At 52.1% G+C, this 12,727-nt stretch overlaps 1 protein-coding gene across 1 annotated transcript; it reads left to right on the top strand.

Moving 5' to 3' along the window:
* The first annotated feature begins 219 nt into the window (after positions 1 to 219).
* TSFM (Ts translation elongation factor, mitochondrial) lies at positions 220 to 12,047 on the top strand. Its single transcript, XM_004601956.2, has 5 exons — positions 220 to 483; positions 2,832 to 2,960; positions 3,487 to 3,609; positions 7,101 to 7,188; positions 11,466 to 12,047. The coding sequence occupies exons 1-5, from the start codon at positions 235 to 237 to the stop codon at positions 11,870 to 11,872; spliced, it is 996 nt and encodes a 331-aa protein (XP_004602013.2). The 5' UTR covers positions 220 to 234; the 3' UTR covers positions 11,873 to 12,047.
* Positions 12,048 to 12,727: the final 680 nt, after the last annotated feature.

The following is a 12,727-nucleotide window of genomic DNA, read 5'->3' as shown; positions in this document are numbered from 1 at the left end:
TTCTTATTTTATGGCAACTCGATCTCCCAAGTTTCCACCGTGATCTATGATCTCGGGATGCGGGTGGGGCTGCCCTGCACTGTCCTCCCCGGAGGCCAAGTCAGTGCCGCAAAGCGCCCCTCCAGTCAGCAGGTGGCGCTGTCCCTACGGCGCACGTGCTGGTGGCACGGTTTGGCCCCTCCGCCGCGCCGTAGCCCGCTGGGCCCCTCTAGGCGCGCGTCTCGGTAGCCGGGCATGGCGGCCACCAGGATGTCCCTGCTGCGGCCGCTCCGCTACTGCCTGATGGCGCGGCCCGGGAGCTGCGGGGCCGGGTCCCCGCGGCCGCAGTGGCCCCCGCCGCCGGGGAGCGCGGTTCCCGCCGCGCGCCGCCTGTCCGCCGCCGCCTCCAGCAAGGAGCTGCTCGTGGCGCTGCGCCGGAAGACGGGCTACTCGTTTGTGAACTGCAAGAAGGCGCTGGAGACGTGCGGCGGGGATCTCCAGCAGGTGTGGCCGCGGGGCCGGGCGGGACCCCCCCAGCTCACCCTTCCACAGGGCAGAGGCTTTCTGACCTGAACGCACTCGCCTTGAACTCTTTTTTGTTTTTGCTTTTTGGGTCACACCCGGTGATGCACAAGGGTTACTCCTGGCTCATGCACTCAGGAATTACTCCTGGCGCTGCTGGGGGGGGGGGGGGAACCATATGGGATGCTGGGGATCGAACTCGGGTCGGCCGCGTGCAGGCAAACGCCCTCCCCGCTGTGCTATCGCTCCAGCCCCACCGGGACCCGATCCGAGCTTTAAGAATCCTCATGCCTGGCAAGGCTGCTTGCTGCTCTGTTAAGTTGCTGCAGGGCTTGTGAATGTTTTTTTCTCTTTTTTGGGGGGTGGGGGTGGGAGGTGGGGGTTGTGACAACACCCGGCGATGCACAGGGGTTACTGCTGGCTCATGCACTCAGGAATTACTCCTGGCGGTGCATGGGGGACCAGATGTGATGCTGGGAGTCGAACTCGGGTCGGCCGAGTGCAAGGCAAATGCCCTCCCCGCTGTGCTATACTATCACTCCAGCCCCGGGCTTGTGAAATTTGAAGTCACCCGATCAAGACTCAGATCGTGGTGCTCTCATGCCAATCCCGTGATCTTAGAGACCTTCGTTCATCCTTCAATGTTGTGTTATTCCTGTTTTTACAATAAGCAAATAAGAAGCTCCAATACTCTGAGTGGTCCACCAGGCAGGGCGCTTGCCTTGCACACATCGGACCTGTGTTCAATCCCCGCCGTCACATACGGTTCCCCAAACACCACCTGAGCACAGAACCAGGATTTCCTGGGCACAGAACCTGGACCAAGCCCTGAGCACCACAGGGGGTGACCGCAACATAAACAAAACAAAACATTAGTGTCTGCCCCTCATCCCCGCATCCTTGTCCTCAAGATTAAACAAAGCACAGAGGCTAGTGCCCAGGTGCCTGGTACCTGGCGTTTAGGGGTGGCCTGCCAGTAAATGAGCCATTACTTCACTTTTCTTGATAACCGAGAGGGATTGAATCCAGGATCTTGCATATGCAGGACAGATCCTCGGCTGCTGAGCATATCCTTGATTTCTTTCTTTGAGGGGAGTAGATGGCTCCCAGAATTGGTTCAGGGGTCACCCCCATTAATCCTTGCCACTTGGGTTGGTCAGAGGCTCAGTGTGAGGACCTGAGAAAGCGGTGCTGGGAGCATTACAGCTCCCTGCTGGGGACACCCCCTGAGATGCTTGGGTCTCTCCCCATCTCAGGAGGCCATGGGGTCTGGCAGTCACCTCTGGACTAATTCTGTGGCTTGATTTCCTTTCATTTTATTGATACAATTTCATTTAACTTTTTTGGCCACCTCTGACAAGTAATCACCTCTGGGGGTGTTTCCAGCTCTGTGTTTGGAGTGCTCCGTGGGGTACCATCTGTTGCAGGGGATCAGACAGGTCAGCCATATATGAAGAAAGTGCATTAATCCCTACACTATCTGGTTCCCCAATTTCATTTTATTTAAAAATTATTATTATTTTGGCTTTTGGGCCACACTGGTGATGTTCAGGGCTTACTTCTGCTCTGCGTTCAGAGATCACTCCTGGCAGTGCTCGGGGGACTGTATGGAGTACGGGGGATTGAACTTGGGTTGGCTGCAGGCACGGCAAGCATCCTACTGGTTGTACTAGCTCTCTGACCTCTAATTTGCTTTTTCGGTCACACTCAGCAATGCACAGGGGTTACTCCTGGCTCTGCACTCAGGAATTACTCCTGGTAGTGCTCAGGGGACCATATGGGATGCTGGGAATTGAACCTGGGTTGTCCTCGTGCAAGGCAAACGCCCTCCCCGCTGTGTTATCGCTCTAGCCCCTCTAACTTGATTTTTAATAGCGGTCACAGGGGCCTTCTGGTTCCGAGTATTTTGTCTCAGGGCCTCATGCATTCTAAACATGTATTCTCGGGGGCTGGAGCCCCCGAGAATACCTGCTGGGCTACTAGCACAGCAGGTAGGGCGTTTGCATTGCATGCGGCCGACCCGGGTTCGATTCCCAGCATCCCATAGGGTCCCCCTGAGCACTGCCAGGAGTAATTTCTGAGTGCAGAGCCAGGAGTGACCCCTGTGCATTGCCAGGTGTGACTCAAAAAGCAAAAAATAAAAAAAAAAAATTAAAAAAGTAAACGTGTATTCTCCTGCTTGAACTTTCCCCAGCCCCTTTCATTTCAATTTTAGAATTGAGGGCCAGCAGAATAAACCACGGAACCTGACTGTACTTTAAGGCTCCCCCGCCCCGCTTTGGTTCGGAATTCTTTGACTGTGTCGTCAACTCCTTTTCTTCTGGCTCTAGGCAGAGAGCTGGCTCCACCAGCAGGCGCAGAAGGAGGGCTGGAGTAAGGCCGCCAAGCTCAGCGGGAGGAAGACGAAGGAAGGGCTGATCGGGCTGCTGCAGGACGGAAACGCGGCCGTGCTAGTGGAAGTGAGTGGTCAGAGTCCCAGCTGCTGGGCTGCGGGAACAGTACAGGGGTGTGACGCTTGGCTTGCATGTGGTCAAGCTACCATTAATCCTGGGCACTCCTGACTCAGGAGTGACCTCTGAGCACCGCTGACCGTGGCCCAAGGGTGGGGGATTCTAGGCTATTTGTCTTCTTTGGTTTATTATTATTATTATTATTATTTTGCTTTTTGGGTCACACCCAGCGATGCACAGGGGTTTACCTGGCTCATGCACTCAGGAATCACTCCTGGCGGTGCTCGGGGGACCCTATGGGATGCTGGGAATCGAACCCGGGTCAGCCGCGTGCAAGGCAGATGCCCTCCCCGCTGTGCTGTCGCTCCAGCCCCGCTGTCTGTCTTCTGGAGCGTATGTCTTGTTTGTCAGTATGTCAGTATGTCTTATTAACCGTCGTGCTTCCCGGTTACGTGGTTTACTGGTGTATCCCCTGGAGTCGCTTTCGGAAGCAGCAGGAGGTAGCTTATACGGCAACATCTGTTTGATTCTCCAGGTAAACTGTGAGACAGATTTTGTTTCCAGGAACGAAAAGTTTCAGCAGTTGGTGCAGCAAGTAGCCCTCGGAACCATGTTGTATTGTCAGAGCCTAAAGGATCAACTCTCCACATACCGGAAAGTGAGTGTTTGGTTGTTGTTGTTGTTGTTTATTTCTTAGTGGGGTGACCTTTGCTTGTCTCTTTTCATGCATCATCCTATCTCAGTTCCTTGTTTGGGGCGTCTGCCTCACTGTCACCCCTTTAGGGGAGCAGCCTTCCTCCTGTGCTCTCGTCCCTTGTTTCCCGTCATTAATTTCTTTTTGTGGTTATAATGCATATCTGTCGCATTTTCTTTTATTTATGTATTGCCTGTCATCCTCAAGAGAATGTGAGTTCAGAGGCAGAGAGTTTGTATTTTTTTTTTTTTTTGCTTTTTGGGTCACACCTGGCGATGCACAGTGGTTACTCCTGGCTCTGCACTCAGGAATTACCCCTGGCCGTGCTCAGGGGACCATATGGGATGCTGGGATTTGAACCCGGGTCGGCCGCGTGCAAGGCAAACGCCCTACCCGCTGTGCTATCTCTCCAGCCCCAGAGAGTTTGTATTTTTATTCTGTGTCTCTGAAAGAGCTGAGCTCAGCCACGGGGGCTCCGTACTGTGTTAAATGGATGAAGAAACGAATGAGTTATCAGTTCAGGTAGTACTGAAGTTAGAAATCTGTTTATTTATTTATTTATTTTTTAAAGTTTTTGTTCTATACCTGGCAGTGCTTAGCGCTTGCTCCTGGCTTCGTGCTCAAGGCTCTCTCTCAGGGGTGCTGAGGGAACCATATGTGGTGCCAACACTTGAACAAGGATTGACTGTGTGTAAGGCCAGTGCCGTAACTCCTGTAATAGTTCTTGTTCGGTTTAATTTGGTGTTAGAACCATCCATGGCATTGCTCAGGGTTTGATCCTGGCTGTGCACTCAGGGGTCACACTTACTCGGGGTTATATAGAGCTGGGGATTGTACCCGGGTCACTGCATGCTCGGTAAGCACCCTACCCACACTATTGTCTGTCTGACCCCTCAATTCTTTGGCCCCAGTCCTTTTGTTTTGGTTTTGGTTTGAAATTCGGTAATCTAGAACAGCCTGAGGAAAGGCTTTTTAGTTAGGATACACGTTTTTTTTTTTTTTTTTTCTTTTTGGCTTTTTGGGTCACACCCGGCGATGCTCAGGGCTGACTCCTGGCTCTTCACTCAGGAATCACTCCTGGCGGAGCTTGGGGGACCATATGGGATTCAGGGCATCGAACTAGTCAGACGCATGCAAGGCAAACACCTTACCTGCTGAGCTGTCTCCTCCCCCCCAGAGAATAAATATATTCCTTTTTTTTTTTTTCTTTTTGGGTCACACCCAGCGATGTACAAGGTTACTCCTGGCTCATGCACTCAGGAATTACTCCGGTGGTGCTCGGGGACCCTGTGGGATTCTGGGAATTGAACCCAGGTTGGCTGTGTGCAAGGCAAACGCCCTACCTGCCGTGCTATTGCTCTAGCCCCAATAAGCATATTCTTGGTCCTGTCAAGAATTGGAAGAAATTTATTGGAAGAAATTTATTCCTCTGCTTTTGATTCATCTTTATGGTCAAAGCAGAGATGAAACTCCTACGTCACATCTGCATGTGTGTGTTTAGCGCCACCCTAATGCTCTTCATGATGCTTCTCTTGAGATCTCATAAGTGTTATTAATGTCATCATTCATCTGAACACTCTGTGGAGATTACCTTTTAGAATTGCATTGCCACTTGAATGGGGAAGTCCAATCTTGGTCTGCCAGTGTGAGCCCTTGGCCAGTTGGTGTGAGCCGTTCACTCTCTGTGCCTTTTCTCATTATCAAGGGCCTTCATTTCTTTTAGCTTTATGTGTGTTACTTTCCCTTTTGGTCTTTATTTAAATTTCCTTTTAACTCTTTTTTTTTTCTTTTTGAGTCACCTGGCGATGCACAAGGGTTGCTCCTGGCTCTGCTCTCAGGAATTACTCCTGGCGGTGCTCAGGGGACCCTATGGGATGCTGGGAATCGAACCTGGGTCCACCGTGTGCAAGGCAAACGCCCTCCCCGCTGTGCTATCTCTCCAGCCCCTCCTTTTAACTCTTTTGTTTATTTTTTGAGCCATGCCTGGTGGTGCTCAGGCGTGGTGGGCCATGTGGGGTGTCAAGGGTTGAACCTGGGCCAGCTGTGTGCAAGGCAAGTGCCTGTACTATTGTTCCAGTTCCGTTTGTTAATATTTTGCTCCATATGGCGTATCAGTTTCCCCCTCCTCTTTTTTGTTCTGTTGTTGGGATAACTGGGGGCTGCACATCTGGCTTGGGGCTGGCACACAGTTGTGTTCCCATGAGTGTGCTCGGGGGCCCCAGACAGCAGAATGCTGGGGTAGCATGTGGGGCATTTGGCTGGCATCGGGGATCCAACCCACGGCTTCAGGCTTGCACGGCAGGCACTTTTATTTTGTCTTATTTCTATTTAAAGCAAGCATTGAAGAAGACAAAGGGGGCCCAGGGAGACAGTACAAAAGTTAAGGCACTTGCCTTGAGTGTGACCTTGGACATGACCCTGATCTGAATTCTGGCACCACACATGGTCCCCTGGGCACTGCCAGGCGTGGCCCTTGAGCACCACTGGGTATAGGATAAAGGAAAAATACCAAACCAAGCATGAGATTTCTGTTCTTCCTTTATATTTAGTGGTTCATTTTGTACCAACATTAATTCTTGGATTCTAATTTTATAAACAGGTTATCATTAGATTATTATAACCTAGGTATATTTAAGAGTCACAGAAGAGCCTTGGCAAGCTCCCCGTGGTGTACAATAACAATAACAGGTCTCATTCCCCTGACTCTGAAAAGAGCCTCCAATAATTGGAAAGACGAGTAAGAAGAGGCTGCTAAAATCTCAGGGCTGGGACGAATGGAGACATTACTGGCACCTGCGCAAGTAAATTGATGAACAACGGGATGAGAGTGATACAGTGATATCTGAGAATAATGAATAATATCGTTTATTTTGTTTATTTTTTTTTTTTGCTTTTTGGGTCACACCCGGCGATGCTGAGGGGTTACTCCTGGCTCTGCACTCAGGAATTACCCCTGGCCGTGCTCAGGGGACTATATGGGATGCTGGGAATCGAACCTGGGTCGGCCACGTGCAAGGCAAACGCCCTACCCGCTGTGCTATCGCTCCAGCCCCCTTTTTTGGTATTTTTTGTATTTTATGTATTATGTGGAGCTGGAGTGATAGCACAGTGGGTAGGGCGTTTGCCTTGCACGCAGCCGACCCGGGTGTGATTCCTCCGCCCCTCTCGGAGAGCCCAGCAAGCTACCGAGAGTATCTTGCCCGCATGGCAGAGCCCGGCAAGCTACCCGTGGCGTAGTGGATATGCCAAAAACAGTAGCAATAAGTCTCACAGTGGAGACGTTACTAGTGCCCGCTCAAGCAAATGGATGAGCAACAGGATGACAGTGATACATGATACAGTGATGTCTTATGTATTTTATGTATTTTTTGTACTTTATGACAAGGTCATTCTTACCTTGTCCCTGAACACTTGACTCGCGCAGATGGGTTCCTGTTTGTTGTCTCTGTATTTAGGGCTTCTTGAATTCCTCGGAGCTCTCCGAACTCCCCGCTGGGCCGGGGCGAGAAGGATCCCTTAAGGACCAGCTGACCTTAGCCATTGGTAAGTGTTTTCCCAAGGGAGGTGAGACTGGAAACAGAACAGCTGCATCTCCTTGTCTCTTCGCTTTCCCCTAATCTGGATCAAGAGTCCCCAGGCAGAGGGGCCCTGATGGAGGCACGTGGACACTCTGGGGCAGGGTGTGGCGCTTACACCAGAGATGCCACCGGCCACCATCTTAGCCACTTGCCTCCTGGCCCTGCTCTCGGGATCTCTCCTGACGGGATTCAGGGGACCATGGGTCTAAAAATAAAAAAAAAGAAGTACAAGCTCCTGAGCCTCCAAAGGCTGGATGATGGGAACGTGATGGGGGTGTTGAGTGTTTGGGGCATTAGGGGGATAGTGGGTGTCCTGGAAAGCCCACCCTCTGTCAGCGCCTCTCTGAGCGCTAATTGTTACTTTGGAGAGAAGATGAGGCATGGTGTACTGAGAATTTTATCTTTTTGTTTTGTTATTCTTGGGGCCACGCCCGGCGGTGCACAGGGCTGACTCCTGGCTTTGCACTCAGAATTTCTCCTGGAGGTGCTCAGGGGAACGTACGGGATGCTGGGGACCAAGCCAGGTCAGCCGTGTACAAGGCAGCGCCTCCCCACTGGACTGTTGCTTTGGCCCCATGTCATTTCTTCCTATGAATTTAGGCTTGAAATCTCATAGCAGAAATAATTTACCTTTTTTTAAATTTTTTTTTTTTATTTGGGTCACACCCAGCGATGCACAGGGGTTACTCCTGGCTCTGCACTCAGGAATTACTCCTGGCGGTGCTCAGGGGACCATATGGGATGCTGGGAATCAAACCTGGGTCAGCCGCGTGCAAGGCAAATGCCCTCCCCATTGTGCTATCACCCCAGCCTCAATAATTTACCTTTTTATAACATGAACATTTTTCTCAGGGCAGAGAGAGGGAATTTTTTTTCAGGGGTTAAGGTGCTTATCTTGCATGCATACTTCTTGACATCCTGTTTCTGTCACATCCCATCCTTATATGCTCTCTCTTTTAATAAGGGGACTCTAAAAAATTTAGGAGGCTTTTTAGGAATATGATCTGCCCTCTTGTTTTAAAATTTTAGATCCTGGCTGGAGGGAGAGTATAGCGGGAAGGGCGCTTGCACAAGGCTGACCTGGGTTCAATCCCTAACCGCCAGTAAGGTCCCTCAGCCCTGTTAGGAGTGATGCCTGAGCACAGAGCTAGGGGTGAACCCTGAGCACTGCTGGGTGTTGCCCCCCAAAACAAAACAAAACAAAACAACAGTAACCAAAAAAAATCTAGATTCTGAATTTGTGCAGGTTCCTCCTTTCAGAACCCATTGCCCGTGGGAAGCATACCTGGGTCCGACATGGTTTGGGTCACACGAGTGGGGTTCTGCCTCTTCCTACGCATCCTTAGTAAAGAGACGAAATGGACTTGCTGGGATTTTACTGCCCTTTCCAGACCAGGCACGAGTTTATCTTTATCAGATTATCTTATGGGTATGATGTTTCAGTGAGTCATGAATCAGACGCAAGGCAGACAGCTGTGTATGGGATTCATTAAGGAACTCTGGAAGAACTGGGCGTTTCAGCCTTGTCGGTTTCTGGGAATTAACTCATTCGTAGGTGTTAAGGGCTGAGTTAAGATTTCTTGTGTGTGGGGGGGGAGATTCTCGAGGGGATCGCGAGGAGCTAGTACAGGGCTGAAGCACAGGGCCTGGTGTGTGGCCGACCCTAGTTCGATTCCCAGTAAAGGGGCCAGAGATAGTACAGCAGACGGGTAGCCCACCCAGTTTCCATCCCCATCACCCCATGGGGTCCCATGAGCTCTTCCAGGAGTGACCCCTGAGTTCAGAGCCAGGAGTAAGCCCTGAGCACTGTTCATTGTAGCTCCCGAACAAAATCAGCCCCCACTTGAGCCTGGAGTAGCTCTGAGGAGCATTGTGTTGCCCCAAATCCCACCCTCTCGACCCCCCCCCAAATTTATTTTGGTTTCTGGGTGCCTTTTCATGAGTTAGTTATTATTGTTGCCAATGGAAGGGTTTACACTCACACCCCTCTACGCCTTTTGTTTATATGCTTCTTATTTTGTGGCTTATTCGTAGTTATTATTGGTTTTGGCCACACCCAGTCTTGCTCAGGGGTTTCTCCTGGCTCAGGAATCATTCCCCGTGGTGCTCAGGGGACCATAGGGGATGTCGGGGATTGAACCCCGGTGGGCTGTGTGCGACACGAGTGCCCTGCCTGCTGTACTGTTGCTCTGGCACCGTATTTGGAATTGTGTGAGGGGAGAGTGTCTTCCTGTGAGAACCGGGGAGAGAGCTGGCTCTCGAAGGTGAATATGTTCTCTCTTTTTTTTTTTTGTTTGTTTGGGGCCACATCCCAAACAGCCTGCTGGTTCTGTTCAGGAAGTGCCCGGGGGACCATACGGGGTGCCAGGGATCAAACCTGGGTTTGCTGCTGCATGCAAGGCAAGTGCCCTTCCTACTGTCCTCTCTCTGGCCTCTGCTCTTTGGATTTTTTTTTTTTTTATGAGAGGAAGTTAAAACTCTTGGATGGCACAGAGTTTGGGATTTTCTGGGGTTTTCTTAGACGTGGGTTTTTCGTGATAGAATGGATGATAAGGAATTGTCTCCCAGGATTGTCAGTTCTGGTGGAATTTGGGAGGGATGGTGGTTTAGTGTGGGGAGAACACACATTTTTTAAAGTCTTGTTTGAGGGTTTGGCAGGGCTGGGGGGTAGAGGGGTTTTGTTCATCTTGGGGCCATACCTGGTGGTGCTCAGGCCTTATTCCTGGCTCTGTGCCCAGGGGTCACTCCTGGTGCACTGGGGAACCCTGTGGGGCGCCGGGGCTGGAGCCCAGGTCAGCCATGTGCATGGCATGTCATCCTGGTCCAGATCTGAGTTTCAGTTTCAGATCTGCCCGGTGTCATCTCTATATCCTTGGGTGGGGTACTTGGGTTCTCAAGCCTTGGTTTAATTGTCCCGATAATGGGCAGCGTTTGAGAGCCTGCTCAGTGCCAACTGTGCTTTTGTGTCAGAAGTGCTTTTACATACATTACTTATTCAGTAATCCTGCTTTCCGGTTATTTCAAGTGTCAGTATCTACACGTTATAGAACGAAGACTTGATCAGTTAATAAGTGGAGGGCCAGGGAGATGGTTCAAAGGACCGGGATGCCAAGTATATGCGGGACCCCAGCTTCCATCCCTGGTTCTGAATGCCCCCATCCACCACAGTATTGCTGTAGTAGCCCGGGGCCCCCCCATCACTGCTGGAAAGCCCCCTCCTGCCCCCCGTATTAGTATGTGGAATTTGCTATGATTTGCTAAAGTCACATGGTTGGTAAGAGGCAGAGTGAGATCATCTGTGTTTATGTCTATGCATTTTACTCTTTTGTTTATTTATTTATTTTTTGCCACACCTAGTTATGTTTGGGGGATAATTATTTTGGGTTGATGGGGATTGAACCCATGTGGATGCATGCAAGGCAAGCATTGTAACCCGCATGTCTGTATTTTTTTATTTTTAATTTTTTCTCTGGGATGGGGCCACACCCGGACATGCTCAGGGGTTACTTCTGGCTTCGTACCCAGGACCTGCTCCTGGCGGTGCCTGGGGGAATATAGGGGGTGTAAGGGAGCGAACCCAGACCCAGGTTGGCCACATGCACGGCAGGAGCCCTAACCACTGTACTATCGTTCCAGCACTGCCCCCTCCCCCAAAAAAAAGAAAGGTCACCTGTTTTTGTTTTTGGGCCACACCCGGTTGTGCTTAGGGTTCCTCCTGGCTCTGTGCTCAGATCACTCCTGGTGGGGCTCAGGGGACCATGTGGGGTGCCAGGAATTGAATCTGGGTCAGCTGCATTTTCACTTTTCAAGTACCTGGCATCTCGTTGATGTTCCATAAGGGACATGTCCGTGTCCCGTCACCCCCTGCCTGACTTTTTTATTTATATATATTTATTATTTTTTGCTTTTTGGGTCACACCCGGCGATGCACAGGGGTTTTTCCTGGCTCTGCACTCAGGAATTACTCCTGGCGGTGCTCAGGGGACCCTCTGGGATGCCGGGGATCGAACCTGGGTCGGCCGTGTGCAAGGCAAACGCCCTCCCCGCTGTGCTATCGCTCCTGCCCCTGCCCGACTTTTTAAGCTGCGAGTGACGAGTGTAGGGTCCCGTATCTTCACCTGCCGCTGTGCCGCTGTGTCGGTGCGGGGGGCTTCCCCCACACTCACCGCCCTACGTGCCAGGCACCGCTGCTGGTGTCGGACCCTGGAAGCCTGTGTCTATGGATTTGCTCTTTTCTTCCAGGGAAACTGGGGGAGAACATGACGCTGAAGCGCGCGGCCTGGGTGAGCGTGCCCGCCGGGCTCCACGTCGGCGCCTACGTCCACGGCGCAGTGCAGGGCCCCGCCCCCCACAGCCCGCTGCTGGGGAAATACGGGGCCCTGGTGGTCTGCGAGGCGGCCGAGCCGAAAGCCAACCTGGAGGACATCGGCCGCCGCCTGGGGCAGCACGTGGTGGGCATGGCCCCCCTCTCCGTGGGCTCCCTGGACGACGTGCCCGGCGGCGACTCGGAAACCAGGATGCTGTCCCAGCCGTACCTGCTGGACCCGTCCATCACGCTGGGGCAGTACGTGCAGCCCCAGGGGGTGTCTGTCGTGGACTTCGTCCGGTTTGAGTGTGGAGAAGGCGGAGAGGCGGCAGAGGCCGGCTAGGCGCCAGGACTCCGACCCGGGAAGAAGCCCTTGTCTCCGCCCTGCGAGGCCTCTCGAAACGGAGCTGACACCCTAAGCCTCTTCGAACCCTGACCGTGTTTCTCGTTTTTTAAGTTTATAATGAAATTACAAGCATCATGGGTAAAGCTAATAAAATTGTGTAAGAAAGCGAAAAGACGCTTTCCCTGGCCTGTGTCATGCTGGATTTAGCTTCGCTTTGGGGGGATTCCCAGCCAGTGGTGGTGTGCGCGGGGGCGGGGGGGCCAGCTGCGGTGTCGAACTCGGGTCGGGGCTATGTGCCTGTCGAGCGCCTCACCAGCCCTAGATTTAGATGTCGGTGCCTCGCTTGGGACAGGTTTGGGCAAGCAGTAGGCGTCAACACTGCGTTGCAGCTGCCCTCCCTAACTTTCTAGATCATTCTCTCTGCATCCTGTGGCCTGGAACTCCCCGTCCTGCTTTCATTCAGTTCTGCCTAAGAACTTCCCGTTTCTCCCACAGGGGGTTTTCGGGAATTGCTGACTCAGGCTTGTGGGAAGTGGGGCTCCTTTCTCTGCATGCTGGCTCGGAAGAAGCGCCGTGGCACTACACACACTGGTGGTGGCCTCATTCCTGGAACGGGCAACACGTGGTGCTATTTCTCTGTGGGGCAGTGGAGAGTGGCTGGGTGGGGACGAGGGTTCCTGGACAGCTGTGAGGCAGCTTTGGAGAGTGGGACATTCTCGTGCCGGAAACAGCATCACCTTGGTCCAGCCAGCTAGCACACTCGCTCAGCAATGCTGCACCACGTTCCCGGTGCCGAGACGTTTCTTCCAACGTAAACGTAGAATAATTACCCTTACAGGCAAACCCAAAAAT

Source organism: Sorex araneus, chromosome 2, assembly GCF_027595985.1.
Source record: "Sorex araneus isolate mSorAra2 chromosome 2, mSorAra2.pri, whole genome shotgun sequence".
NCBI lineage: Eukaryota > Metazoa > Chordata > Mammalia > Eulipotyphla > Soricidae > Sorex > Sorex araneus.
This window is presented reverse-complemented; position numbering and strand designations above follow the sequence as displayed.